At 39.2% G+C, this 26,654-nt stretch overlaps 2 protein-coding genes across 3 annotated transcripts; one reads left to right on the forward strand and one right to left on the reverse strand.

Moving 5' to 3' along the window:
* Positions 1 to 660: 660 nt before the first annotated feature.
* Positions 661 to 15,808, forward strand: opn8b (opsin 8, group member b). Its single transcript, XM_020714730.3, has 4 exons — positions 661 to 1,059; positions 9,262 to 9,555; positions 11,836 to 12,161; positions 14,117 to 15,808. Exons 1-4 carry the CDS (start codon positions 990 to 992, stop codon positions 14,459 to 14,461), a joined length of 1,035 nt encoding a protein of 344 aa, XP_020570389.1. The 5' UTR covers positions 661 to 989; the 3' UTR covers positions 14,462 to 15,808.
* A 751-nt stretch (positions 15,809 to 16,559) lies between these two features.
* On the reverse strand, positions 16,560 to 26,299 carry mmut (methylmalonyl CoA mutase). 2 transcript variants are annotated; one of them, XM_004083340.5, is made up of 13 exons: positions 26,168 to 26,299; positions 25,086 to 25,506; positions 24,351 to 24,718; positions 24,119 to 24,276; positions 22,248 to 22,419; positions 21,924 to 22,172; positions 20,826 to 20,937; positions 19,668 to 19,783; positions 19,245 to 19,360; positions 18,365 to 18,496; positions 18,140 to 18,287; positions 17,491 to 17,658; positions 16,560 to 17,026 (listed from the first exon to the last, which is right to left on the reverse strand). In XM_004083340.5, the coding sequence occupies exons 2-13, from the start codon at positions 25,480 to 25,482 to the stop codon at positions 16,898 to 16,900; spliced, it is 2,265 nt and encodes a 754-aa protein (XP_004083388.1). In that variant the 5' UTR covers positions 25,483 to 25,506; positions 26,168 to 26,299; the 3' UTR covers positions 16,560 to 16,897. The 2 variants fall into 2 exon arrangements, with proteins under 2 accessions (XP_004083388.1, XP_011489746.1); XM_011491444.3 differs by having other exon boundaries at positions 26,046 to 26,214.
* Positions 26,300 to 26,654: the final 355 nt, after the last annotated feature.

Raw genomic sequence — 26,654 nt, forward strand, 5'->3', positions numbered from 1 at the left:
TCTTTTCAACTCAGTTAAGTCAGTAACAGTTACTTCACATTTAAATGATAGCAATAATAAACCTTTACTGTGTTACAATAGAAAACTGTTACCACAGTTGGTTTGGTAAACAAGTGCAAACATGTTGGGGTTTACTGTTGGGGTTTTTTTGTGTAACAAAAATATGAATTAGAAGTGAATAAAATATAGTTTAATGAATAAATAACAGGTTGTTTCACCATGCACAATAGATGTCAGATTTAAAAAAAAATTATTAAGTTGATTTATTTTGAGTTTTTTTTTTTTAGGATGGGTCAGTTTTGACCCATATGACAAGGGGAGAAACCAGAATGTTAAAACCACATAAGGATTAAAGAACTGTGGAAAGTGAGCTTCAGTGGGCATTTTAACCGTTTTTTCAGAGTATTTTGAACAAAATCTGAAGGTTAAAGGAAAAACCCTTTCCTTTGAGAGAAAGTGGAAGCTTTCCACAAAGTTGTTTTCTGGTGCTGCAGTGGCCTAAATAAGATGATTATCCACCAAAGCACACAGGAGAGTAATCCATAAATACTGCCTGCGTTACCTGATGGCTTTGTCCTAACGGTAAGGATCTCATAGGCTATTTCACCTAACTCCTCCCTCACGTCTAAGTTTAAAGGTTTAGTCCAACTCTTTTCAGTCGGAAGGGAGAAAGTAATATTCTGAAAACTTGAAGCGTGGTTTTCTGAAGGCTGGAGTCCCGCGTAAAGTCACACGGCGGCGGTAAGGATGCTGGGCACTGCCCTTTACGCATGAGCTCCGTGACGGCACGCTGTAGGCGCACAGCCGCAGTCTCTTGCGTGTCCGTTCGTGGCTTGCGCAAAGATGGATGGAAGAAAAGAGTGCGTCCGCCGCTAGCTTTGACTCACACTTTTTCATCTAAAGAAGCTGAGAAGCTCGCGTGAGGATCGGTTTCTGGAGTTCTTTTTTTTTCTTTTTTGTTTTTTTCGCGGTTGCTTGTCGTCATTCCAATGGATATTTACGCATCTGCTTTGTCACCGGCGCTGGACATCGGAACCGGCTGCTACCTTCTGGTGTTAAGTAAGCTGCAAGTGCACCTCAAAAAGACCTCAACTATAGTTTGGTCACATAATCTGATGCGTTTGTGAGACGATACAGTGATTTTGATTGTAGTCCTGATTGCGCACAGCTTCTTTGACAACTGGATTGAACGAAATGAGTCTGTGATCTCCTGCTTTCCAACGGAATGACGAGTTTCCTTCATCCAGGAGGATCAGTGCGTTTGTGATCCATGCAGCCAACTGGTTATTACGCAAATGCTTTGATAAATCATGTGAATTTCATGATTTAGGTTCTAGTTCCTGTCCATTTCCAAACGAGAGCATCCTGGCTGACTGTGGATGCGTAAAACTGTTTTGTGCGCATTTTGTGGTCAGGATTTGGAGTTTAGAGGCTTTAAAAACTCCTACATAAACTTTCACTAAGGGCTCAAAATCATTTCTTCAAGTTCTCCTGAACTAATACGCCAGTCGTGATGGTCTAATCATGGAGTTAATGCAGAGTGTAGCGAGAATTTCTGCTTATTACCAACAATCGGTTCATTCAGAAAGGTTTTACAGTGTGCTTTGCGCCTCACAGTTGACCCTGATCATTCCCTGTTTCTTTATACATGAAGTTTTGTTAAACGACCATTTCAAATGGAGAAAATCAGCTGGTTAATTGTGTTAACGGTGATTAACTAGTCTGTGAAGCCAAATGCAACACACATGAATCAGTTGAGCAGCAGAAATTCATGATCCAGGGATGATTTAAGCAGAAAATCATGAAATACACATTACTGAAGACCAACAAAGTTAATTAAACTGCATCATACTGAGAGCTTTTCTTCTAGCTAAACATTGCTGCTGAATGATCTGAAGATGTTGAGCAATTGGTGAGGAAATTGATAATTGCATTTCAATGCAATGCTTTCACTGAAGAAAAAACGATTATTTTCTTAACCTTGATAAGCAGCTATTTATAACTGTTTTTCTTCTTTGCACTTCAGCTCCTCCCTCACACGATCCGCCTTGATCTCCTCTTTCTCTACTCCCATAAACCTCCTCTTTCCTGGTCGCTCCAACCTCAGCCTCCTTCTACCATCATCATCACTCTTCCTCCTCTCAAACATCTTCATCCGCTTCCCTGCATTTATCTACAAAACCTCTACCATGAGCCGTTCCTCTGGTGGGTTCATTCCCACTGGCTCCAGCTCTGCTTCCTGTGTCTCTGTTTTTACAGAAAGAATAGGACTTCTTTCTTTGTAAAAAGCTACATTTTAATTTATGTCAAATACTATTGGTAATTTAAGTTAGGAAATAACAGTACATTTCGTTTGGCCTTTCTATTTGTAGAGTGTCGTCTCACAGCCAACCCTGTCTTTATGCACCACAGCGAGGATGCTGAGAAGCATTAAACCAGTCAAAAACTGAAGTTTGCTGTTGTTAGTCAGTTCTTTTTGAATTTTTATATATTTTTATCATCAATGAATTACAAATTAAAATTCTCCTGTAACTGAATTTCAATAATAAGATGCACGAGTGAATTTTCATGCAACTGTCCGTTCTGAGGTTTCTTTGAAGTGACGCCTGCTGACAGAACTTTTGCTTGTAACGCAACCCTCAATGTACAACAATCCACGGCAATTATATCTAAAATTTAAGGAATAGTGAAAACATCTGAAACTTTAGTGGTTCCAGTTTCACTCGTATTTAAAGACCCATGCACTCCCATCATCTTTGATCTACTTTTAAAGCGTCCCAAGTGGTCTGTTATTTTTTTTTTCATTATTATTATGTCGTTTTTAGCCAAATTTAAAAAAAAAAAAACTTGTTGTTTCTAGGACATAGTTTCTGCAGAGTAGCAGTTCATCATAAATTCACCTCCCAGTTGCGAGTGGGACTGTTCCTGCAGAGCAAGTCCGCCCCTACTTCCCATCTACTCCCCTCACACCCCCAACCTAACTGTTGCAGTGCAGCAAAAACGGCAGCAGTATTGAAGCTATCCAGCCGTTCAGTTTGGATACAGATTCCAGCTCAGACGAGGAAAACTGAGACGTTCATGGATCTGTTAGTCTGCAAGTGGTTGTCTCAGAATAGAGCTTGTGGCCTGCCCAGCGTATTTTCTACATCACAAATACCATCTTGAATGATTTGAATAAAGAAATATGCAGAAATGCTATTTTAAGCTTAATTTTCCTACTTTATGGCCTCCATCCCCAGAAAAAAAGCCACAAAAAGACGTTAAAATCACCAAAGACTCAATTTTCATGTCAGAATCTAAGTTTTAAAGGTAATCAAATGAAATGAATTATCTAAAAACATTCTTTTTTAGTTACTTTCATATATAAAATATATAAAACATTGCAGCTTGCAACATTTTGTCCTTGCAACATTTTGTCCTGCATATTTTCCACGTAACACGCTCATTTTCAAACAGCATTTTTTGTCTGCTCCTCCTTTACAATGATTTGATTTATTTTTTAATATATATATAAAACCTATTCCAGATGAAGAAAATAAACAGAGATCTTAGAAAATAATGCCATCTTCTTGACAGTGTAATTACTCATAATCATAAATAGACCATTTGAATAAATAAAAACTCCGAAATAGAATTTTGAGCTTTGGTTTCTTCATAAATGTCCTCCAATATCAGAAATATGCCAAAAGAATGTTGAAACACAATTTTCCTAGGAGTGTGGCAATAAGAACTGTTTTTTTTTATTTCTCGTTCACGGGGAGGTTAAGGGGCTGTGAAATCAAGACACGGGAAAGCAATCACTAAATGCACTTTGACAGCAGGAACGCCAATATTGACTAAAATACACACATGCTGTGAGAAACGCCGGCACTTCTCTTAGTTATGTCACAGTTAGATTCATTACAATCCTGTATTTCTGAAAACAAAACCAAGAGTAATCTTTGGAGGCTCTTATCTGCACAGCAGGGCTCGCTCACGTCCTTCTACATTGGATTCCTGTCATCTTACAAGGCTCCAGGAGTAATAGGAGTTAGATGATAGACACTACACCCCCCCACTGTTTCACACATAACATCTGCCTGCAGCCTTGTCAGAACAACAAAAGATAAACGGACACATGCATGCGGCACCGTGGACGAGCGTTGTGGCCAAACGGGGCGGAAGAAAAGGAGACATTTCTCTTAAATGAATTATTCATTTCAACTCTGTTTAGGAAACAAACGTCCCATTTGTAGATTCAGCAACTTTCCTGTCATCAAAAGAAATCTGCTGCTCCTGCCTGTCGCCATGAATAATTCATGGACACGACACAAAGATCAAATCTAAGAAAATGAATTGGAGAAAATGGCAGTGAAGGAAATGACTCAGTCACTTCATTTCTTTCTTTCAATGACAGTAAGTCTTCTCCATCAGGTTCCCAAAATACCATCATTACCTCCAACGGCTGTCCGTGCAGATATGACTGCTTCTATTCATGTTATTGACAATTCGAGGCTGTTTTCACATCTTGATAAGGGCATTAAAAATGCTGCAGATGCATATGTATAATCCTCCAAAAAAGGTCAACCTAAATGTTAGCTAATGTTCCAATTCAGGAGCTTTACTTCAGTAAACATTTTACTGTCATTTATTCTTGATGATATGATATTTCAAGCGATGTGTGGCTTTGTGGTATGTTTTAAAGCAGGCCTGACTTTTTATTTGTGTAACAAAATATTAAATTCATAAAACTGAATTTGGCTATAAAACGTAACATTTGCCAGGACCAACAAAAACAATTAAAACCTATAATCTGTCTCATCTTTACAGAATAAAATTATGTCACTTTTATTTTATTTCTTTTTACTTTTTTAATCCCCCTGGGATTTTTTTTAAACTGGTGTACAATTTATTGTTCTTTGTTCTTTACTGTAAGTCATTTAAATGTTCTGTCTAAAGTAATATTTATATATATTTTAAAAAAACACAGTTCACATACTTAAAGATGAAGAGAACTTTCTGTGTAGGATTATTAAAGAAAATAAAAATCACAAAAAAGTGTACAATATTTTATATCTTTTACATATGAAGGAGGTTAACAAACAATTTTTTAAGAAAAAGTATTGCAATTGATTACCTTTAAAACTCACTGGATGTTTGTGTTAAGAAATTGAAATGCATTTATTTACTTAAATGGATGCTATTTAGGTTTATTTGTGGCAAAAAAAAAAAAAAAAAAAAAAACGAAACATCACACATTAAACGTTGGTTCTAATCATTGTTTTATTTGTATATATTTATGTTTTATTTTTAATAGTTATGAAATTCATAAATAGCAGAGAGATTAAATGAAGAAACACAAATTTGCTTCTTTTTAAATTGTGTTTTAGTGTCATAAAACTGTATAAATGAATATCAATGACAGATCAGCAGACCTGTAGTATAATAGTAGTCTCAGATGCTCCTAAAAACTCATTGATTACTTTGGTACATAGAGGAAGTCTATGATGCAACATAAGAGTATGAAGCATCTTTAGGGAAGTATAGAACTGGTTGATGGTGGTGGTTCCAGCTGCTGCCTGTGGAGGTGATTCCATTCTATGTTTATGCTCTTTGACTATACATTTAATTGATTCTTTATATTTGTGTGTGTGGCAATAACACTTGTGCTCGCTTGCTGTAAACTGAGCAAGTGCTGAACTCAGCACAAGGTAATGTGTTTTTTGTTTTTTGTCTGCGCTGGGTTGTTTTTGAGTTGGTTTGGGTCTAACGTTGGGGTCGTAGAGAGGGGTGGCTGCATCTTGAGGGGAGCGCTCAAGGGATGTCATGAAAATAGAACGTACCATTGTCGTGGTAAGTTTATCATGAAGTATTGGCAAGGCCAATGTAAGTTGTACAGGTGATGCTGTCATACGGTGTCCTTACCCAACAATAGTCGTTAGTAAGGTGCGAGTACTGGCTGTGGAAAATGCCGCATGCACGTGGTGTGCACGTGACACGTAAGTGCAGTTAGGATGTCTACCCAACTCTGTATAGATTCGTCATTCCGATCAGCCAGACTGCACTGGAATGAGCCTCCAAAGAGCGCACATGTATCACATAATCAGCCCTAACGGGCTGAGTCTGCAGGATTATGGGGGTTTGAACCCTTATGTGTCCACTACAACCTGTCGTCCGCACCCCGTAGAAAACCTGTGCATGAACATTTTCTCTCTACAGCCCACCGAGCGGTCTACGACCTTGATATTTCGTGTTGACCACCTGCTTACCTCGTACGGTTAAGACCTTTTTTTTTTGTTTTTTATCCGTATCCACCCGAAAGGGCAGTCGTGACCAAGGCTACTGTCGCGAAACCAAGCAGAGCGTGTCTTACAGGAAAATAGTGTTTCAGTGCTGAATGGCTTCACACAGCAAACAAAGCACAAGGTTTGATCTGCTCAATTCCAGCTCAGTCCAATCAAAGATGAATTTCCAAGTGCAGAAATGTCTATAGTGAATAAAATATCCTTGATTTTCCGTTTTTTTGCTTCTTCTCCACTCATCTGCTCCCAATCAGTGATGGACTATTAGAGCTTAACTGAGCTCTGATCACAGGGATGAAAGAGAATCTGTATGAATCAAACCTGAAGGACTGATTACATTGAGATCTGTTGGTTTGTTGGACAGTGGATTTAAAAAAGAAAACTCAACTAAAGCTCATTTTCATGACTACATAAAAGCCTAAACAGAATTGTAGGTTTTGTTTTTTTCTTTATCCAGCAAAAAAATAAAAAAATAAAAAAGTGAGAGGGAAACCTTGACACTTGTGAATCACAGGTGTACATTTCTGGTCATGGTGTGAAAGCCTTTAGATCCGCTTCACTTGTGGATCTAAACATCTCAGAAGATTGTCCCATTGATTCACTTTTGTTCTTGCACAGTGACGGATGCCCACTCGAGAATACCTCCTTGAAAGTAATTTTCAGTGAACTGGAAGCTCATGGGGTCACTGAGTTTTGTGTTCTGGCAAACCCCATAGAGGATCCTCTGTGAGGTCCAAGGTTCATTGGGGGGCTGGAGAGTCAGAACAAAGATGGTTGAACCGGTTTTTCTGGAGGTTTCAGAACAGAGGGTTTGTTTTTTTGTTTCTACTCTGTGTTTGTTTTTACTGGGAAACCATGTTGGGTAGGAAGTACTTTAGATTTGGTGCCTTTAGGCCACTCGCCTGCTGTGAAGAATCCTTTTTATTAAATCGTTTTTAATGCCTTATAAACACATTTTTAACAAACATAGACATAGCTCAGCACAACACTGATCCACATTCACAAAGATTCTTGCAGTAATGCTAACCAAAACAAAATTCCTTTTGTAAAAAGTGAAATAACCCACATAATGTTAGTAAATGATAAAAGTTTTTAGTATAGAGGCTTTATTGAGCCTGAAGCGGAGGTAAGGTGTCCATATCTTCATAAATTGATCCTTTATGGAGAGGAGTAGACAGTTTGGCCTTTTTCAAAAGGCCAAATTTATAAGAAACATTGCAAATTTGGATGTTTTTCTTTTAAGAAATAAATCCTATTTGAAATCTTTCTTTTAAAAAAGTGCATTCCAAATACGTTTGCTTTAGCTTTAAATTTTTTTTTTAAGTGTTGAAAAACTGTCTATAAAAAATTGTGCCGATTTTATTCACTTTTGTGCCACTGAAATAAGTATTAGTAATAGTATAATGTTATGTGCCGTTTCTGAGCTAAATGGTTCAATTTTTTTGTTTTCCATCGGTTTATTAGCAGCTGTTACACATCTAGGAGACTGCACAACAGTTCTTGTTTCTTCCAGTAACACCCGCTTGGCTCTGGAGACCGTTAAAAGCCAAGGTCGTGCATTTGGAGCTTCAAACTCTTTGTTTTACATTTTCTCTCACTTCATCCAGATTACACACATGACTGACCAGTGCTCCCTTAACCCAGGTTGTAGAAAAATGACTATTGCTTATGAACTAAGAACTGTTCGGGGTGAACAGTCAGTGTCTGGAGCCACGCCATGACCTTCAACGGTCACGAGATTGTCCTGAATAATCCAGAGCTGAACTCAAAGATCTAACAATTATTCCAGATGTGCAAAAGGTCTGATTTTACAGAAATATTCCTACTAATCTGGATTAAAATACTATATGGTTTCAGATCAGTTCTCATTCTAGTTGCTGCAATTCAAGTTAGTTCAGATGAGAAAATGATCTTTTTGTGTTTGTAATGTCCTCACTGAACAAGCAAAAGGAAAATAAAGTTTGGTTGCACATATAAAACAAGAAAAATAATTAATAAAAAATAACTCCCTTTACTGAGACTTTTAATCATGTACGTGATTTGAAACAGCACTTTTGAGTGACACAGTATAGATTTTAACCTCTACTTGGATCTAGTCATGTCCCCCCATCCTTAATAATTCAATTACCTTTACATTTTTAAGAGATTTAATACATTTCTTAAAAGTCCCACTCCAATAAACATTGTTTTGCTGTTTTAACATGTTCTTGTGGCATTTTTCTCACATAAATAAAGAAAATTAAGATTTGCATTTCTGAGTATTTCTTTATTTAAAAAAACTGTGTAAAAGATGGATGATGGTAAAGGGGGCAGGCTTTCTCCACAACAACAGTTCCACCCACGGTGAATCTCTACCAAACTCCTGCCGCTCTGCAGAAACTACGTCCTAGAAAACTTTTTTTTTTGGTTCGATTTTGGCTAAAAAACGTAGTCAAAAGACCTTTGGTAAAGCTTTGAAAATAACAAGAAGAGAAGAAGCTGAAGACCGTCCATCTATAAACCCAACAGCATCTGTTTCAGAGCAAATAAATAAATAACTAGAGAGAATCCCTCCACTACTACTGGCATGTAATGATTAGACGGCCTGATTTGCTGCACTCGTTTTGGGCGAACCACGATTAAAGAGCAATATAGTAATGTGGGGTCAGAATTTGTAGTGACCAGCGCTTGCAACACAAACTGTAGGTTAATTGCTGCTACTTCTAGTAAGGCTTTGCTAAGTTCCTGACAGCACTGAACACCTATGTGTGACGATGCCAACGCTGGCCAGGAATTACGTCCAGATGGGGGTCATGAATTAAGCTCCAGTAGGAGGCGATGCTCGAGGATAACTCAGTCTTTTTGTAAGTTTCCATGCCAGGTCTTTTGTTTACAACTGTTTCTCCATTTGAGGAATGCAGACATGAAAGGGCTTCACAAATTAAACCTAAACCTTTTTCTTGTGCTGTCATTTTAAAATAATTTCTGGTTTTCTCCGCAGCTGTTTTGTCCATCATAGGAAACCTGCTCGTTGTCATCATGGCCTTCAAAAGGTCGTCGAGGATGAAGCCACCGGAGCTGCTCAGCGTGAATCTGGCTCTGACTGACCTGGGAGCGGCTGTCTTCATGTACCCTCTGGCTGTGGCTTCTGCCTGGAGTCACCACTGGTTGGGCGGCGACGTTTCCTGCATTTACTACGGCTTAGCCGGCTTCTTCTTCGGTAGTGCGAGCGTCATGAACCTCACCGCTTTGGCCGTGGTGCGCTTCATCGTGTCGCTCAACCTGCACTCTCCCAGTAAGAGTGCGTCTTTTTTTCCCCAAGGACTAACAGGAAAATGTTCATTTCAATATTTATTTAGAGATTTTTCTTTCCAAAAATACATTGAAATCCCTGTGATATTTCAGAGACACATGATGATAAAAATAAAAAAAAAAAGACTAAAAACCGTAACCCTTGTGCTATCCTAGACACTTTACTATTGGGAATGGGTCATCTGGACCCACTAGACAGTGCGCTGAACCTTTTTTCTTCAATGATTTGTGATCTTCACTGGTGTCCATGGATTACATGAAATCTTTCCACCTTTATCCACTTTTGTCATGGTAGGGAGAACACGTCAATGTAAGGGGGGGTCATCTAAGATAGCACAAGGGTTAAACTAAAAAACTAAAAAATTTTAATTATTTGTATGTCTTCCAGCAGTCCCGGATTGTAAGGACCAGATGGATTTCACAATTATTTCTCACTGCGCCTTTGAGTAAACATTTTGATCCCACCATGTGCCCAAATACTCACCAAAATGTGCACGCACCAATAGTAAAAAAAGGAATTTAGAGCATAGTGAATGTCCCCTTCCAAAAAAAATGATGACATCACAGCGGGAGAAACCATCAAGAATGGCTTTCGCCTGGCAAGCTCAAAAAGATTCTCGCATATTTATTTACTGGAATATTGTGAAAACTCATGAAATGAATCTCTGGCTCAAGCTGAAAAAAAAACCAATATGACATAAAATATAAACATTTTAGGTGGGTGTGGTTAATAAAAATCTCGGTTGCTAAGGCAATCCAAAAATTTACTTTTGCCGATTCTTTTTAAAATGCCGTTCGTCACCCCCAGACGACCAAAAAATTAAAAGGTTGCTATGGAGACAAAACCAATAGAAAAGCCGCCATTATCGAAAAAGAACGGTTTATTTTTATGCAGCTCTAACAAGGGTGGCAGAGGCAAAGGGGGAGAGTGGGGGGGGGGGGGGGTGCAGCAACCATTCAGCCAATGAGGACGGCTCATTGTGGACTATATATACAATGCTGCTTGTGGCTTTAATTGACTTTTTTTAAATATGCTTGTTGTTGTAGCTAGATATCTGTGTTGAAATATAGACATTTTTTTCTGAGCTAGTTTCATTTCTTAAGATACATTTCCAACTAAGAACAATAAAAAGTGACTTCTTAAAGAAATTTTTAAAATGTTAAAGGGATTTAAAATTTGATTCCGACCAGACTATAATACAGTACCTTTATTTCTAAGGCACTTTTCAGAGAAATCACAAAGTTCTTTAAATAAAAAGACGACAAAGTCCCACCAAAAGACAAACATGTAGTAAAATACAAATAAAAGTTAGAACATGATGAAACTATCACTAAAGTCAACTAAAAGCTCTCCTGAATAAAAAGAGGCTTGAAAGGATTGCGTCTGACCAGAGCCTGCTCTGCCTTTGGCTTTTGTCATTTTTATCACATAAAATAAAATAAAGTGTAATTGTAAAGTCGCAGCACAAAGGACTGTCCCAACCTAAATATATAAAAAAATTGCTAACAAAAAGAGCAAAACAGTCGATAACTAAAGGTCATGATTGCTCATATGATCCCCAACTATGTTCTCTAATATAATATAAACTTGATTTTCTCACATAAAGAGCTAAAACTGCAGCTGTGTGAAAACAAAAAAAGGAAGAATAAACAGCATGCACAATTTAAACACTCGACTGGAGAACCCCCCCCCCCCCAAAAAAGAAATGATGAGGTGTGTAGAAAAACGCCCCAGACAGACAATAAATCCAGAAAACCACATAGAGACAAATATGAGGGGGGGAGGGGGGGGGGCAAAGAGGGGACATATGGATGACAAGAAGAAGGAAATTAGTTGTTTATGTAATGTAATAGTTTACCAAAAGCAATTTGTGAAACGCAATAAAGGTTACCGTAATTTCTACAAAACAACCTCATGTGGAATAATTGTTTCTCATTTTACGCTTTTAACCCATAAGAATGCAACATTTAGGAGATTATTTTCAAGTTTCCTAATCATATTTTTCTTCCACCAACACCCAGCATGTCTGATAAAAGAAGTCCGATAAATCAACGTCTTCTTTGTACAACCTGCAGAACTAAACATTTGTGGACTGTACCACTAAATCAAAATAGTCTAGTTACATTTGTATGCATGCATGTGGCTAAAACGTTTACATGAAGCCAAAGAATTGATACTTGATTGATAAATGCTTCACCAAATATTGTAACGTATTTGGCTTATGTTGTCTAAATACATAAAGGTGTGCGTTTTCGTTTGCAGAGGAGAAAGTCAGTTGGAGGAAGGTGAAGATCCTGTGCCTGTGGTCCTGGCTGTACGCCCTCATATGGGCCCTGTTTCCTATCCTGGGCTGGGGGCGGTACGGCCCGGAGCCCTTCGGGCTGTCCTGCTCTCTGGCCTGGGGGGAGATGAAACAAGAAGGCCCCTCTTTCGTCATTTCCCTCTTTTCCTTCAACCTGGTCCTGCCCAGCGTGGTCATCATCTGTTGCTACTTTGGCATCGCCATGAAGCTTTACTTCACCTACAAAAAGTCGGCCAACAGCAACCACGTCCCCAATATCATCAAACTCCACCGGCGGCTGTTGATCGTAAGTGATTTCATTCACCGGATGAATTAAGTTCTTCTACTACGAGGTCTGTTTGTTCCCATTACAGTCCTTAACCCATTGTTTTCTGTGATCACTGTGAGGTTGGACTGTAGTCACATGCAGACATTGACATTGTAGCCTTCAGGCGCCTTTGTTGTGGTTCATGTGTGGATTCAGACAAACAACCAGCACGATCATGAATAATAACCCGAGGCCTTAAAGATGGAAGATTGTGTCAGGACATGTATTTAAGTGTGTCTTTTATTGTCTAGAGCCTTAGGAGGTGAAGCGTAAAACGACGGTAATCTAGTCAAACACTGTTTACTGTCAAAGAGGGCCTGATCTCATCATCATGAAGGAAAACAGAATCTGTAAATCAAATTCTGAGCTTTAGGATGACTTTAAAGTAAAAGCAGCCAAATGCAAACACGGAAAAACTACTGATCTTAAAAAAAAAAAAAAAAAGATCTAAAAATATATTTTTTTTATTTTTGAACAGACAATCTCAGTACCTCAAACAGTTTTTATGGAGAAAAAAAATCCTTGGATTTATTCTCTTTTCAAACAACCTTGTGTGAAGGCCACTACATCAAAGAATTAAAAAAAATTACATTTCTTCTTTTAATTAAAGACCATTTCAGATAAAAATAGTGTTTTTGGTGTTTTTAACCAGAGGACATATGTAAAGAAATGTGAGCTCAAAATTGCATTTCTGAGAATTTCTTCATTCAAATCGTTGTAAATCTGGAGCGGACTAGACTAGAAATTGCTGTTTGATAAAGCTTGTATTTATAATGTGGGAAATACGCCACAGGCTCTCTCCCCCGCCCCATTCTGATGCATCCACCTGCAGACAAATGGATTCATGAACGTCTTTGTTTTCCTCGCCTGAGCTGGAACCTGGATCAGAACTGTACGACTGGATAGCTCCAATATTACCCGCCATTTTTGTTAAACTGGTAATGTTTGGTTGGGGGTGTAAGGGGCTGTAAGCTAGCGGGAGAGAGTATAATTCAGGGGTGTCAAACTCCAGGCCTCGAGGGCCGACCTCCAGCTAGTTTTCCAGAAATCCTGCCTTATCGACTGCTGTTTCCCTGGATCAGGTGAGTTTAGCAATAAGAAGCTTCAATGATAGGTTGGTTGGAAAACATGTAGGACACCGGCACTTGAGGCCTGGATTTGGACATCTTTGGTATAATGGGTGATGGGAAGGGGGGTGGGGTTGCTCTGCGTCAACGGTCCCGCCCACAACTCAGAGAGAGAATGTGAACTTCCAGTTCCAGTCAATGATGTCTGGGCGCCATCTTGTAGTCCTCTTGGACTTTTTAGAATAAACAGGAAAAGAGCTTCTACTGCCTCTAGTGGAATGATGATGAACTACAAGGTGAAATATATGGACCACGTTATATCCAATGGGTTTTGAAGAAAAGTTTTAATCATTGCGTAGATCAGATATGGTACGAAACGTTATATAGGGTTAAAATATGTTGTACCCGTAAATATTAATTTTTTTTCAGCATAAATGAGCTTTCAGCTAAGAATATTAGCCGTCTGTCCACACCTTTTTCATTTTAATTTAGCATAGAAAAAAAATATGCATATTTCAGGGTAAAAATAGTTAGAAATGCAAATGATTTAGCTTCTCTTAGCTTCTGTGAATTGATGTCAAATGTTCCTTTACTTTCCATTTCATTGAGATTTACAGACATGTGTTTCGTAGCTTTGACCTTCCTTGTTTGTACATTTTTTCCCTCAGGGTTCTATTCTGGGACCATTTACAAATCAATTTTGGCTTAAACTGCTGTTATATTTTGAAAACGGCAACATTTATGTGTATGACCAGCCACTGATATTTATTTAGGAGCTGTCTGAGAAGTATTTTTCTGTTTATGTTACACAACTGAATTTAGTTTTCTTTGGAGCTCTTTATGCCCTGTTTTCTTGTTCTCTTACAGATTGCCATTTTGATCAGCATAGGTTTCATAGGCTGCTGGACGCCATACGGGTTGGTAAGCCTTTGGTCCATTTTCAATGACAGTAGCAAAATCCCACCTGAGGTCAGTCTGCTGCCCTGCATGTTCGCAAAGAGCTCCACTGTGTACAATCCCATGATCTACTACTTCTTCAGCAAGAGCTTCCAAAGGGAAGTGAAGCAGCTGTCGTGGCTGTGCGTCGGCTCCAACCCGTGCCACGTCTCCAACAGCGTGAACGACAACAACATCTACATGGTCAGCGTGAACGTCAAATCCAAGGAAACGCGGCGGGAAACTTTGCAGGAGATCACAGAGTCGAGACAGTGACACACTTTACTCCCTAGAGAGTACGGTATATTTTTCAAGAACTGACTTTGGGTCAAATGACTATTAGTTTAAAGCGATGTGTGGTTTCAATGGAAGGTCAGGAGAGTGCAGAAGCACGCCATTATTGTGGTGAATGTCAAGACTGCACAACAAAAATAGTGAGAAGCATTCATGCGTGGAGTCGACAGCACCTGTACATCCCTGCACCCCTGGAAAGGAGAAACACTTGATGTTGAGTGTTAACAAGTGTGACCATTTCTTTTTTATTACCATTAGTTAAATCTTAAAACAAAATCAAAAGGAGGCTGAAAGATATATTTGAGGTAAAAAGAAACTGGAAAAACATCTAAGCCGTCACTGTGTAGTTTTTATGTGAGCGGAGAAAAACAGTTCTGTATTCCAGTTGGGTTTTTCTGCTTGTCCTACCTTTCGACTGATGACTTTAAAGGTCAAGTAAGCGTCTCTTCAGAATCATTTGATGGTAAAAATGGCTTTTGTGCTTTCCCCCTGGCTCATATGAATACGTCCAGCATGCGAAATGACTTTCACAAGCGGTCTTATATCCTGTTGCCGTGTCCTGCTCTATTTCCACATTGTTACGCATTTAACACGCTGCTTTTCATCCATCCTGCCATCAGAAGACTTCTTCGAGTGCGTCTGGTCGGCAGAACCTACGTTTTTCTTTCAGACGTTAAGAACAAACACTCGGATTGCTTTTGGTCTAAAATGGCATGTTGGAAACGAGTGTTTAGTTTTGTCAATAAGTGGCCTTATTGCTTCTGTCACAGGTTTGTCATCAAATGTCCTTGTCGATCGCTGTCATCTAATGCTTGTCGTCGGTTTAAGGTCAGCATGTTGAGTGTTGTTTTTGAGTGAACTGCTGGGCTGTGTGACCTTTTGAACCCTAGTGATACTTAAACCTGTGAAAATTGGACACACACACCTCCTACGGATCCACAAAGCAGGCATGTTTTTAATTCCTTTTCTTTGGTTTAACAAAAAGGAATAAAATCTGCTAGATAAATAAGAATTGCAGGTCAATTTTCCTTAAATTTACCCCCCCAGGAGAAGAAAACTGGAGGCTCCGCTTTGATCGTTGATGTCATTGCCTGTTGTGATGCTTGAAAGTCTAACTCTTGATGTTTTACACCAAATGAACCATTGTTTTTTTATGGTAAAATGTAAATTGTTTGTATTTAAATTGAGAAAATGTCATATAAAAGGTTCAATAACTGGCAGTATTTTTTTTTTTTGTGTGAATGTAGCGCTCTTAAAATAAGAGCATGTTTAACTGCACAATTTATTTGTCATGTTTCAAGACTGAATAAAGTCCTGCATACGGGAAAACTGTTGCTGAAAAATGCACATTCACACACATCTTTATGCGGACGGTCAAAAATTATAATCGAAACCGTTGTAGCTGCTACTCGCCCCTTATAGGCTGATGAGCGGCGGATACGTGCCCCACGCTCTCCCCTTCTACCCCCGGTCAGAGCTGCATGTCACAAAAAAAACACTATTTATTTTTTGAATGGCGGCTTTTCTGTTGGTTTTATCTCCATAGCAACCATTGTATTTCTTGGTCGCCTTGGGGTGACAAATTAATCTGAGCAATTTTTATAAGAATCTGAAAAAGTATATTTTTGGATTTCCTTGGCAACAAAGGTTTTCTGTTAACCCCGCCCACATTCCTAATATGTTCACATCATGTGTTCTATCGTTTTGTTCAGCTTGAGTTAAGTATTTTGTGGATCAAAGTTTCACAATATTCCGGTAAGAAAAAAAATAAACGTGCGAGCAATACGGGGAACACCACTTTTGCTAGCACGCCACGCTAACACCATTCAAAATCTTCTGAATTTCTTCCTTGTAACGATCGAGGAGCCATGACGCAATAGGTTGAAACTGAGGGCTTTGAATTAGCAGAAGGTACTAAAGGTAAATGTTTTTTCTTTTTCTTTAGAAAATTCAAGGTGGCTGCTTCTTACCGAGGTCAAAGGTCAAGGTTTGCTATGCACAAAATTCATTTTCACTGGGTACTAGGGGGGAAAAAAAGACAAGGTCGTCGACTGAAAGACACACAAACAAGAGGTGAGGATTTTTGCTCACATAAGTTTTGATTTATGTAACAATTTTTCATTAAAGACACTTACATGAAATGGTGGATTAGAAAAAGACACATTCAGAGCTCGTGGGGAAGTGCTGATCGGCAAACATTAGATCAATGCGATTATTCAGTTCAGTAGATATTTCTAGCATTAAAGTAAACCCAAAATGTCTGAGACATGACAGTATAACAGAAAACCCACGTCATGATCAAAGCTAGGGATATTGTTGCTAAAAATATTAACATTATAAGGTTTTGTTTTTTTTAAAGAAAACAAAGAATGAGGAAACGTTTTGTCCAGACTTGACTTTTTCCCCTCTGGTTGGTTTTCACATGGCTTGCCGCATGCTTTCCAGGCTTTTCTCGATGCTGTCTATGACCTCAACGGCAGCTTGTGGGATTCTGGTTCCCGGACCGAAGATGGCGCACACGCCGCTCCGATACAGGAACTCGTAGTCCTGCGTTGGTGAGGAGAAGCGGGTTAGATCCATGCTTTTTACCCCCGAAAGGCCTCAGTCATCACGTTCAAGAAAAAGAGTTCAAGTTTAGACCGAAAAAAAAGAGGATTTCTAAATGTAACTATTTGAATTAGACTCATTTATTCTCATTTTCTGCCTAAATTGCAAATTTAAAATAAAACAGTTCTTTAAAAAGCTAGGAGCAGTCATTTTTTAGGTACAGACGTAGTACCAGGGCGTGGTTGTGTATACACCATGCATGCGCTGTGCATTCAAGAACATGCTTGGATTCTAGCGCACGTCCCTACAGTTGGAAGAGGTTCGGCAGGCAGAAAAAAAGCATGTTTTGTACGTGGAGCCTGAAAATCCTGCGTAGAACACGAGTCTTGAATTCACAACCCTGAAACGTGCGTTTGCATAGACTTTTCCTTGGAGGTGGTTGCTGGAACACGCGTCACGGTTACCTGTGGCGGGATGACACCTCCACATATGACGAGGATATCGGGTCTGTTGAGCTTCCGCAGCTCCTTGATGAGCTCCGGGACCAGAGTTTTGTGTCCGGCAGCCAGCGTGCTGATGCCGACACAGTGGACGTCCGCATCAACGGCCTGCTGGGCAACCTCAAGAGGGGTCTGCCGGATCGAAAACCCCACATGAAAAGGAGGAAACATCCCATTTCTGCAAGAAAATCTGTCGCACTTCCTCTATTTTTCAGTGCATTTACCTGGAGGCTGACTGGAAGCAGAAGTAGTTCCACTAAAATACACTTGATAAACCTCGCTAGCTTTTTTTGTTGTTCTATTTTCTCCTCACCAGAGGCTGACAGCTTTTTTTTCCCCCCAAACAATCCATGGCTGTAAGCATCAACAGCACATTGAAGATGAACTTGTGTCTGGAGGTGATTTCATTTTGCAAACTCTTTAATGTGTAAAATAAACACAACTGCTCACTCGCTGAAAGGCAACATTTTCTAGGAAAACCAGCGACACAGAGATGTGGAGTCTGGGGCTCCTGCTGAACCAGTCAAGCAGTTAAATATTGGTGTAACCTAATGCACTCTGCTCAATCCTACAACATTCTGAAATGTAATAAGAAAAGAGCAGAAACTCTGACCTGAAAGAGCGGTCCGATGTCCACGTCAAACCCCAGGTCTGCAAAACCCGTAGCGATGACCTTTGCTCCCCGGTCGTGACCGTCCTGCCCCATTTTTGCCACGAGTAGTCGAGGGTTCCTGCCCTCGTGCCTCTTGAACTCTACGACTCTACGGATGCAAAAGCGACGGTTCAAAGCCTCTTCAGTATGAGATTCGCCAAAGCGCCTGGCGCTCGGCCTTTGTACCTGTTGTGGACCACGGCGATCTCTTCGTGTTCTCCGAACTCGCTGCGATACGCTCCGCTCACCATCCGTGTGCTGGCCTTGTGTTCCCCAAACACTCTCTTCATGGCATCAGTGATTTCTCCAACAGAGCATCTTCAACAGAAAGAAGATGGACGGGTTCGAGTCATTCCAGCTTAGAGGGATTTAAGTAAAGTGATTGGACGACTTGGAAGCGTGAACCGGCGTCCATTTATTTCTGTTAACGGACGCCTCGTCGGACATTTTCCCGCCTCTACCATGGTCACTTACAACAGAAACAAGTATTACATAAATATTATTAAATTAAATCAATTAGTGAAGTGTATACGTTGCAGTATTTAGCATAGTTTGGCCAGGGATGTGACTCAAAGAAAGAAACATTATTTATTTTATTAATTAATCATAAAATTATTCATAAATGTATGTATAAATGGTGTTTAGGCCAGTGCAAAAATAAAGAACATTCTGGGTATTTGACCTGAACTTGTTTTTTATTCATCACTTTTAATGGAAACCTTGCAGCCAATCAGAATCAAGTAATCACCCAAAATTATGGTAGCAACCTTTGAAGAAACAAGGCCGTAATGAACTAGTTTGTGACTAAATGAACAATTTACTAGATAATATATTGATTGCATAAATATTTAAGCAACCAAAAAATATAAATTTCCAACTAAGCTAATTATTTATGTTAGGTTACTAACAGAAATGTTATACCAGTATATAAAATAAGGATTTGGCTCCAAACTAAAAGAGCATTTCAATCTTTTCAAATAGAAAAAGGTCTGTCTGTGTGCTAAAAAGAGTGAATGAAGGACAATCTTTGGAGTTAAACTCAACATTTAGAGAGCGCCGTTCTGACCTGGCTCGAGCCGCCTCCACAGCCAGGGCCAAAAGGTTCCCCTCCCTGGTCCGAGCGCACTCCTCGATGGCCGCCAGACAGCTCCTCGCAGCCTCCGGGTCTCGACTTTCCCTCACCTGAAGGAAATCAGACAGAAGCAGCATTAAAACTTGCTGACACTTTATATTTTTGGACCTTAAAGAACCAGAAATTATGAACAACTTACAGAAATCTTAGTACACAAGTTAGTTTGTTCTGGTTTAAAAAAAAACTACATGATGGAGCCTCATATCTGATGCCAGCTGGTTCCAAGAATCTTTTAAATAATAAAATCTAATTACATTTTTTTTTAATCTAATTATTTTACAAAGATCTAGAAGATCTTGTTCGAGTACCATAACCTTTTTAAACTTGCAGAGACCTACAGGCAAAAGCGGCACTGACCTTTTTGAGCTTCTCAATCTGTTTCTGACGTACGACCGTGTTATCTATCGCCAGCACCTCCACCGTCTCCTCTTTCTCCAGACGGTACTTGTTCACTCCGACAATGACTTCACTTCCTAACAAAAAAAAAAAAAGAGTCAAACTACATTTAAAGGGAAAAAAACGTAGCTCGAGGGACAGATTCTGGACGTGCCAAATCATAATCATGTTTCAGAAGAAAATTAGTTTTCATATTACTTATTAAATGTAATGACATATCAGGGTTTTGGGGGGAGAAATGACATCAAGCTGCAAAGCCCCAACAATCATTCCTCCACCTCCGTGCTCGACAGCAGGTTCAGGCTTCCTTCAAATGAATGTAGTCGTGTACTGAACGTCGTTGCTGTTGGAAAAACCATTCCTTAAATGCATTTCATGTTTTGTGTGAAAGGCTTGTATGAAGCACCAGAAACACGTTTGTGTACTTGGAAAGCTTTTATAGCTGCACTTTCCATCGTGACCACCAGAGGGAGTAAATATTTAATATTTAAGGAAGTTTTCATGATAAAAGGGTAAAAAAAAAGCAGCTCCTTTTAAGCATTTAACTATTATCTTTAGTGTTGCAAAAACAAAAAAATATAGAAATATTATACATCTAAGTAGGCTTTACATTTATATTACACATAAAAAGTATACGTTGCAGTAAAAGCTTCCTGTTTTCACAAAAGAAAAACTGCGGAAAGATTTGAAATTATTACAGTTTGAAGTGAAAATATTTAAAATAAAGCGTCTTTTGCAAAAGTCAAGCGAGTAATGGAAACCATAATGGATCCAGATGTCGTACAAAAAAAGCCTTGGGCTTGCAAAAGCAAATATTAATTAATAACAGCTTTATGGGCTGTGATGCCAAATTTGCTTTAGGCCTCGTCTGCGCCCGTCATTTTAAAACATTAAAAAGTAACTTAATCAGAGTCTGCAGGAAAAAGAGCATTTTAAAATTACATTTCCATCAAACCGCTGTCTGTTTGAACTGTTTCTGCAGCACGAATCCCTCACTCAGACTGTGTTTCTGAGGGAAAATAAATGGAGGAGACTCCCGGATGCTGAATGAGATGACCTAGATCTAGAAAATGAGAAGACTAGAGATGGAAAAGAGGCACATCTAGTTTTCGGTGGTACCTGAGTCGATGCGGGCCTGTCTTCGTGCAGCACACTCCTCAATGCGGAGTTTAGGAATGCCCTCTGCCACGGCTTTGGCCATGCCCCCCATCTCCTCGATCTCTTTAATGAACTATGGAAAACAACATTCAGAAAGAGAGAAATTCACCTCACTTTACACCAAAAAAGGCTTTTGTGGGACTTTTTCCAAGGACAGGGTAACAAGACGAGAGAATGTTTTTCAGAGAAGGGATCATTAAAGCTGTGAGCGGCGTTGTATGAGCAATAATATGCAAAAGTAAACTTTTGGAATGAAAAGATTTTGTCAACCACATTCCTAATGTACTCAGATCTTTTTGTTCAGCTTGTGCCAGGGATTTATGTATTAGGCAAGGCAAGGCAAGTTTATTTGTATAGCACAATTCGTACACAAAGTAATTCAAGGTGCTTCACAAAACAGAAAAGTGCATTAAAATCACAATACATCATAGAAATAATCAACATAAAATTTACTTTAAAAGAAAAGGAAGAAAAAAAAAAAAAAAAAAAAGATTTAAAAAGAAAGGTATTAAGCGGTCTCTTACGCGGTTTTAAAATCTACAAACTAAAGCCAACCTTTTTATGGAATTAGCTTCCCAAAGATGCTGGAGGAGTCAGGAGGCGATAGATCAAAAAACACAAAGTGAAGATTAAATTTGTAGAAGGTACTAAAACGTGATTCTTTTTTCTTCTTCCAGAAAATCTAGGTTGGCGACCTCTCCACAAGGTCAAAGGTCAACAAAACTTTGGCTGTAGACTTAACCTGTCGGCATGTGAGAGATATTTAGTGAAAATCACTCAAACACAAGTTTTCTTTTGCATATTGTGGGAAAATGGAAAAATTGCCACAAATCGGCTGCCAACCTACAGGTCCTGTGGCCATCCCATAATAATTTCAAAATTTCTCCCTGACCCATGTGTTGTGGTTTTGTTAGTGGGTTTGGAAATATATTTTTTTTAACCCCATAAGAGATTTCTTTTGATTTTTTTTTTGTTGTTTTGCCTGCTGTGATGTCATCGGTAGAATTTCTTTCTCGTACAGACACTAAATCTCCCATCATGCTTTGGGAAAGGACAAACCTTGAGCGCTGCATCATAAACGTCATCGGTGAGAGTTTCCATCATGTGCGAGCCCCCCCAGGGGTCGGCCACTTTGGGGATTCCCGACTCCTCCTGGATGATAATCTGGGTGTTCCTGGCGATGCGAGCGCTCTTCACCGTCGGAAGGCCCAGCGCCTCGTCAAAGGAGTTGGTGTGGAGGGACTGCGTGCCCCCGAACACGGCGGCCATGCCCTCGATCACTGTGCGGATTACATTGTTGTACGGATCCTACGGTGAAAAAGGCGGAGTCCTGAGGGCTTCTGTCGTCTTCCTGTCGGACTTGATGTGCGGATTAGCATTTACCTGCTCTGTCAGCGACCAGCCCGACGTCTGGCAGTGTGTTCGCAGGAGGAGGGACTTGGAAATCTTGGGCTGGAAGTTTTCTTTAAGGAGTGTGGCCCACAGCCTCCGGGCGGCTCTCAGCTTGGCTATTTCCATGTAGAAATTCATCCCGATGCCCCAGAAGAACGACAATCTGACAGAAAAATTCAAAAATACATCCTTTTTTAAACATCCTTATAGTAATAATTGTATTTATGAATTAACATAAAATGTAAACCCTTATGGGAATCTTTCAAAGACCCACTCTAATGAAAACTGTCTTTTTGAGGCATTTTTCTCATGATGTATAAAGAAAATTAAGCTTAAATTTGTATTTCTTTATTCAAATCATAGTGAATCAGCAGCAGAGGGGGAAAAAGCAGTTTTTGTGAAAAAATATGCACATTGGTCCCGCCCACAACTCACAGGTGAATTTCTAATGAACTCCTGCCGCTCTGCAGAAACTATGTCCTAGAAAATTTAAAATACCCCTAAATAAAAGACCACCAGGAATACTATAAATGGATCCAAAGATGATCTGAGTAAAGCTGTTACCCAACAGCTGCATAAATATATAACAGCACTTCACTTACTTTTTAGTTTAACGTTAAAACATAAAGTATTTAGAACATATCCTCAGTTTCAACATGGAAAAGCTTTTAACTTTATATCAAAAACGACATTAAATATTGCAAAGAGTAATAGGAACTAATCTAGTATATATGTGAAAAAGAATCCACAACAAAAAGTTCTAAAATGAGTAAAATCGACGGGGACTTTTCAGTTGCAGCTCCTAAACTCTGGAACGCTCTCTCCTTTTCTGTGAGGTCTGCCAGAACCATCAGGAATATGAAGACACTTTTATAAACTCAACTTCTTACTAAGGCTTTGAACTCCAGTGAGCGGATCTAGTGGGCCAGCTTGTTAGTTTTATTATTTTATTGCTTTTACGTTTTATTGCTATTGTTTCTTCATTCAGTCATATTGTTTGTGATTTTATTTAATTTTATATGATAAAAAGGAGTTTCTCCCACGTAAATGTAAAGGTCAGATCAGAGTCAGGCTGAACAAAGTCTAAGAAACCAATTATTAGGAAGATAATAAGTGTATGCGAGTCCTGATCAGCAGGGAAAGGTCAAGGACTGAAGCGATGGTCCTGAGGTTTAAGTTTGAGAACCCTGATGCATTAAAAGCTGCTGTTTTTGTGGAGTCGCATGTTTTCTACCAACTCAGATGCTATTTCCTTAGATGCTCTGTGTGATGTGGAGCAAATTCGAATAAAAGAGCTTGGCAGATTAACGGTGAGTAAAAGCAAAATTGGCAGTGGAAAATCACTGAAAACGCATGACTTTTTCAGCATTTTTCATAACTATAAAATGTTATACCACTGCCAGTGCGTTGCATCATCTGGACACATATTCATAGCAGACATGTCTGTGTTAAAACCAAAAACCTTTTGACTGAAACATTTCACAAGAGCAATCTGAGACGATCAGTGTTAAAGAAAAAAAGTCCAACTGGTCTGAGAAGCAGACAGATCGGCTCTGCTGATCGTCTGCTCCTGATTCACAACAATTTGAATAAAAAGAAATCCTCAGAGATGCAATTTTACGCTTGATGTTCTTTATGAATGTCCTCCATCATGAGGAGAATGCCACAAAAACCAAAAACACATTTTTTTTTATTGAAGTGGGTCTTTTAATAGTCTCAGTTGGAGATATTTTTATGAAGGAAAAAGTGTAACTTGGTTCAAAAAGGTTGAAAAAAACTGGTCTGTATATTTGATGATTCAACATACATCCACTTCTAAGCATATGTTTGCACTCATTGGCGTTTTGCTTAATTTTTGGTACCTTGGGGCAAATTCGTCGATGGTTAAACCTGCTTTCAGTCCCGTCCGGCAATACTCCAGCCCGTTGGCGATAGTGTAGGCCAGCTCCAGGATGGCATCCGCCCCGGCCTCCTGAAGGTGGTAGCCACTGATGGAGATGGAGTTGAACTTGGGCATGTTCTTGGATCAAGAAACATCGTTTTTTACATTTATGATAACATTATAAAAGGTACAAAATCAAAAGTGCTGCTTACCTTGGAGGTATAAGCAAAGATGTCGGCTATGGCATGCATGGAAGGTTCCGGAGGGAAGATATACGTGTTGCGTACCATGAATTCTTTTAAAATGTCATTTTGAATAGTGCCGGTTAGCTTCTCTTTGGGAACGCCCTGCTCCTCTCCAGTCACGATAAACATGGCCAGAACTGGGATGACGGCGCCGTTCATGGTCATCGACACGGACATCTTCTCCAGAGGGATTTCATCAAAGAGCAGCTTCATGTCCTCCACCGAGTCTATGGCTACTCCGGCCATGCCCACATCCCCGTGGACTCTGGGGTTGTCCGAGTCGTAACCACGGTGAGTTGGGAGGTCAAAAGCCACGGAGAGGCCCTGCTGGCCGGCTGAAACGACAAAACCAAAAGATGTCAATTTAATTTGGACTGCTTTACTTTAAATACAATCTTCAAAATATGGGAATATTTAGAAATATTTCTTCTATTTTTAAGGTTTCGTTAAATAAAACATGAAAGTAGACACACAATTATTGAGATTAATACCCCCGAAACAGGGCAGTTTGCACTTACTATGAATATTTTATTTACTTTAAAAAAAAATTATACAATGCCCATCCTTTAAGTGAAGACTATTTAAATACCTTTAAGAAACAAACTAGAATCATACAATTCATATTTTAGACACAACAATGGGACCCAAAATGCAGATTAAAATATCTAATTCCAATATTTGTGTTATATGAAAACAATATACCTTTAATGTTATCTTTATAGAATTTGTTGCTCTCCTCCACGGTGCTAAAGCCAGCATACTGCCTGATTGTCCATGGTCTGTATGTGTACATTGTGGGATAGGGCCCTCTAGTGTAGGGAAACGTTCCCGGCAGTTCATCAGCACGTCCCTCTGAGTCAGCCTGAGTGTACACCGGCTTGATGCTGATTCCCTCAGGTGTGCGCCATATTAGATCCTCTGGGTTCTTTCCTTTCAGCTGTTTCTTAGCCAGGCTGGCCCACTCCGGATGCAGCTGGGATCTGTCCCGATGCGACGAGGACGTGTGGATGAGACGGTGGCGTGTGTGGGACGAGGAGGCGGAGGCTTGAAGCAGGCGGCGGGCGGCTAGTGCTGCACATGCTTTGTGTGCAGACAGCATACTTACTGCCGGCTCAGAGATGACCTGAAATTACAGGGAGGGTCATAAGGTCATGACATAGGGACATGACCCATAAGGTCATCCCACCATTCAAGTGAACGAGCCATCATTTCTGCTCAAAAAGACATCATTACTACTATTTATAAAACATTGGTTGGAATATTTATACACTTCCTGTTTTTGATTGTTACAAATAGGAATATCTGCTTACATTTTCCAGAGATGGTGTTGTATTTTGTATATTTTAATGAAAAATCGAAATAATAATATTACAAAGCTACCTAAATAATTTTAGATGCTTAAAATGTGCTAACAATAAAAATGTAGCTTGCAAAGAAGTGTATTATCATGATTTGTGAAGCGTTTGCTCCCCGAATATACAACATTATGACAAACTGCGTCCAAAAAATACAACAACATGTGACAACATTACCAACAGTAATACATTTAGAGACTTGGCTATAAAAGAAATGACACAAAAACTAAAAGACAAAAAAATAAAAGACAAGCAATAAGAAAAACTAACCCGTGAGGGCTAAAGCTAGTCTGCTAACTCTACTTACTTTAGTCAACAAGAACCGTAGTTTAGCTTAAAAAACAACACAAAAACCAGTACGCAAACTAATAAATTTCTTATTTGCAAAACATCGCTTTAAAATAAAAAAATATATAACAATATTCTGACCTTGTAGCTTGTTTTGTTTTTTTCTTATTCGAGTTGGTAGAAGGCGTGCGTTTTCCTGTCCAATGAACTGTAAGCACACTGCGATCGACCAATCCCGTGCTGTGGTCACACGGCATCACCTTTGACCTGCGTCACCGGAAGTAAAGAACTACTTCCGTTTTACAGAAGTTTATTTTTCTAATACATAAAGCTAATTACACATTTGATAAACATTATAAGCATAAGAGGTAGAAAAAGAAATGAGTAAAATCCCTTTCAATAAATGTTTTTAAAGAAACTAAAATATATATATATTGGGTCTTTAATTATATGATAGCAATAAGGCTATTTAGTTTTTTATTTATTTATTTCTTCTAATAGGCAGATCCCTATTTTATTTCTATATTTTATATTTTTCATCTTTATTTTAGCTTTTATTTTATTGTTTTTTATTGTTTGAATTGCCTTTTTTTTAACCTCCAGTGACATCATAGATATGAGTTGATAC

This window comes from Oryzias latipes, chromosome 24 (genome assembly GCF_053564925.1).
Source record: "Oryzias latipes strain Hd-rR chromosome 24, Olatipes_Hd-rR_3.1".
Classification (NCBI taxonomy): domain Eukaryota; kingdom Metazoa; phylum Chordata; class Actinopteri; order Beloniformes; family Adrianichthyidae; genus Oryzias; species Oryzias latipes.

Coding starts and splice junctions, on each gene's coding strand:
- mmut (XM_004083340.5), bottom strand. CDS start 25,482: ATGCTGTCTGCACACAAAGCATGTGCAGCACTAGCCGCCCGCCGCCTG. Junction 22,420..24,118: donor ATCGACGAATTTGCCCCAAG/GTACCAAAAATT, acceptor TTTTTCTGTCAG/ATTGTCGTTCTTCTGGGGCA. Junction 17,027..17,490: donor GAGGTGTCATCCCGCCACAG/GTAACCGTGACG, acceptor TCACCAACGCAG/GACTACGAGTTCCTGTATCG.
- opn8b (XM_020714730.3), top strand. CDS start 990: ATGGATATTTACGCATCTGCTTTGTCACCGGCGCTGGACATCGGAACC. Junction 1,060..9,261: donor CTGCTACCTTCTGGTGTTAA/GTAAGCTGCAAG, acceptor TTTTCTCCGCAG/CTGTTTTGTCCATCATAGGA. Junction 9,556..11,835: donor GCTCAACCTGCACTCTCCCA/GTAAGAGTGCGT, acceptor TTTCGTTTGCAG/AGGAGAAAGTCAGTTGGAGG.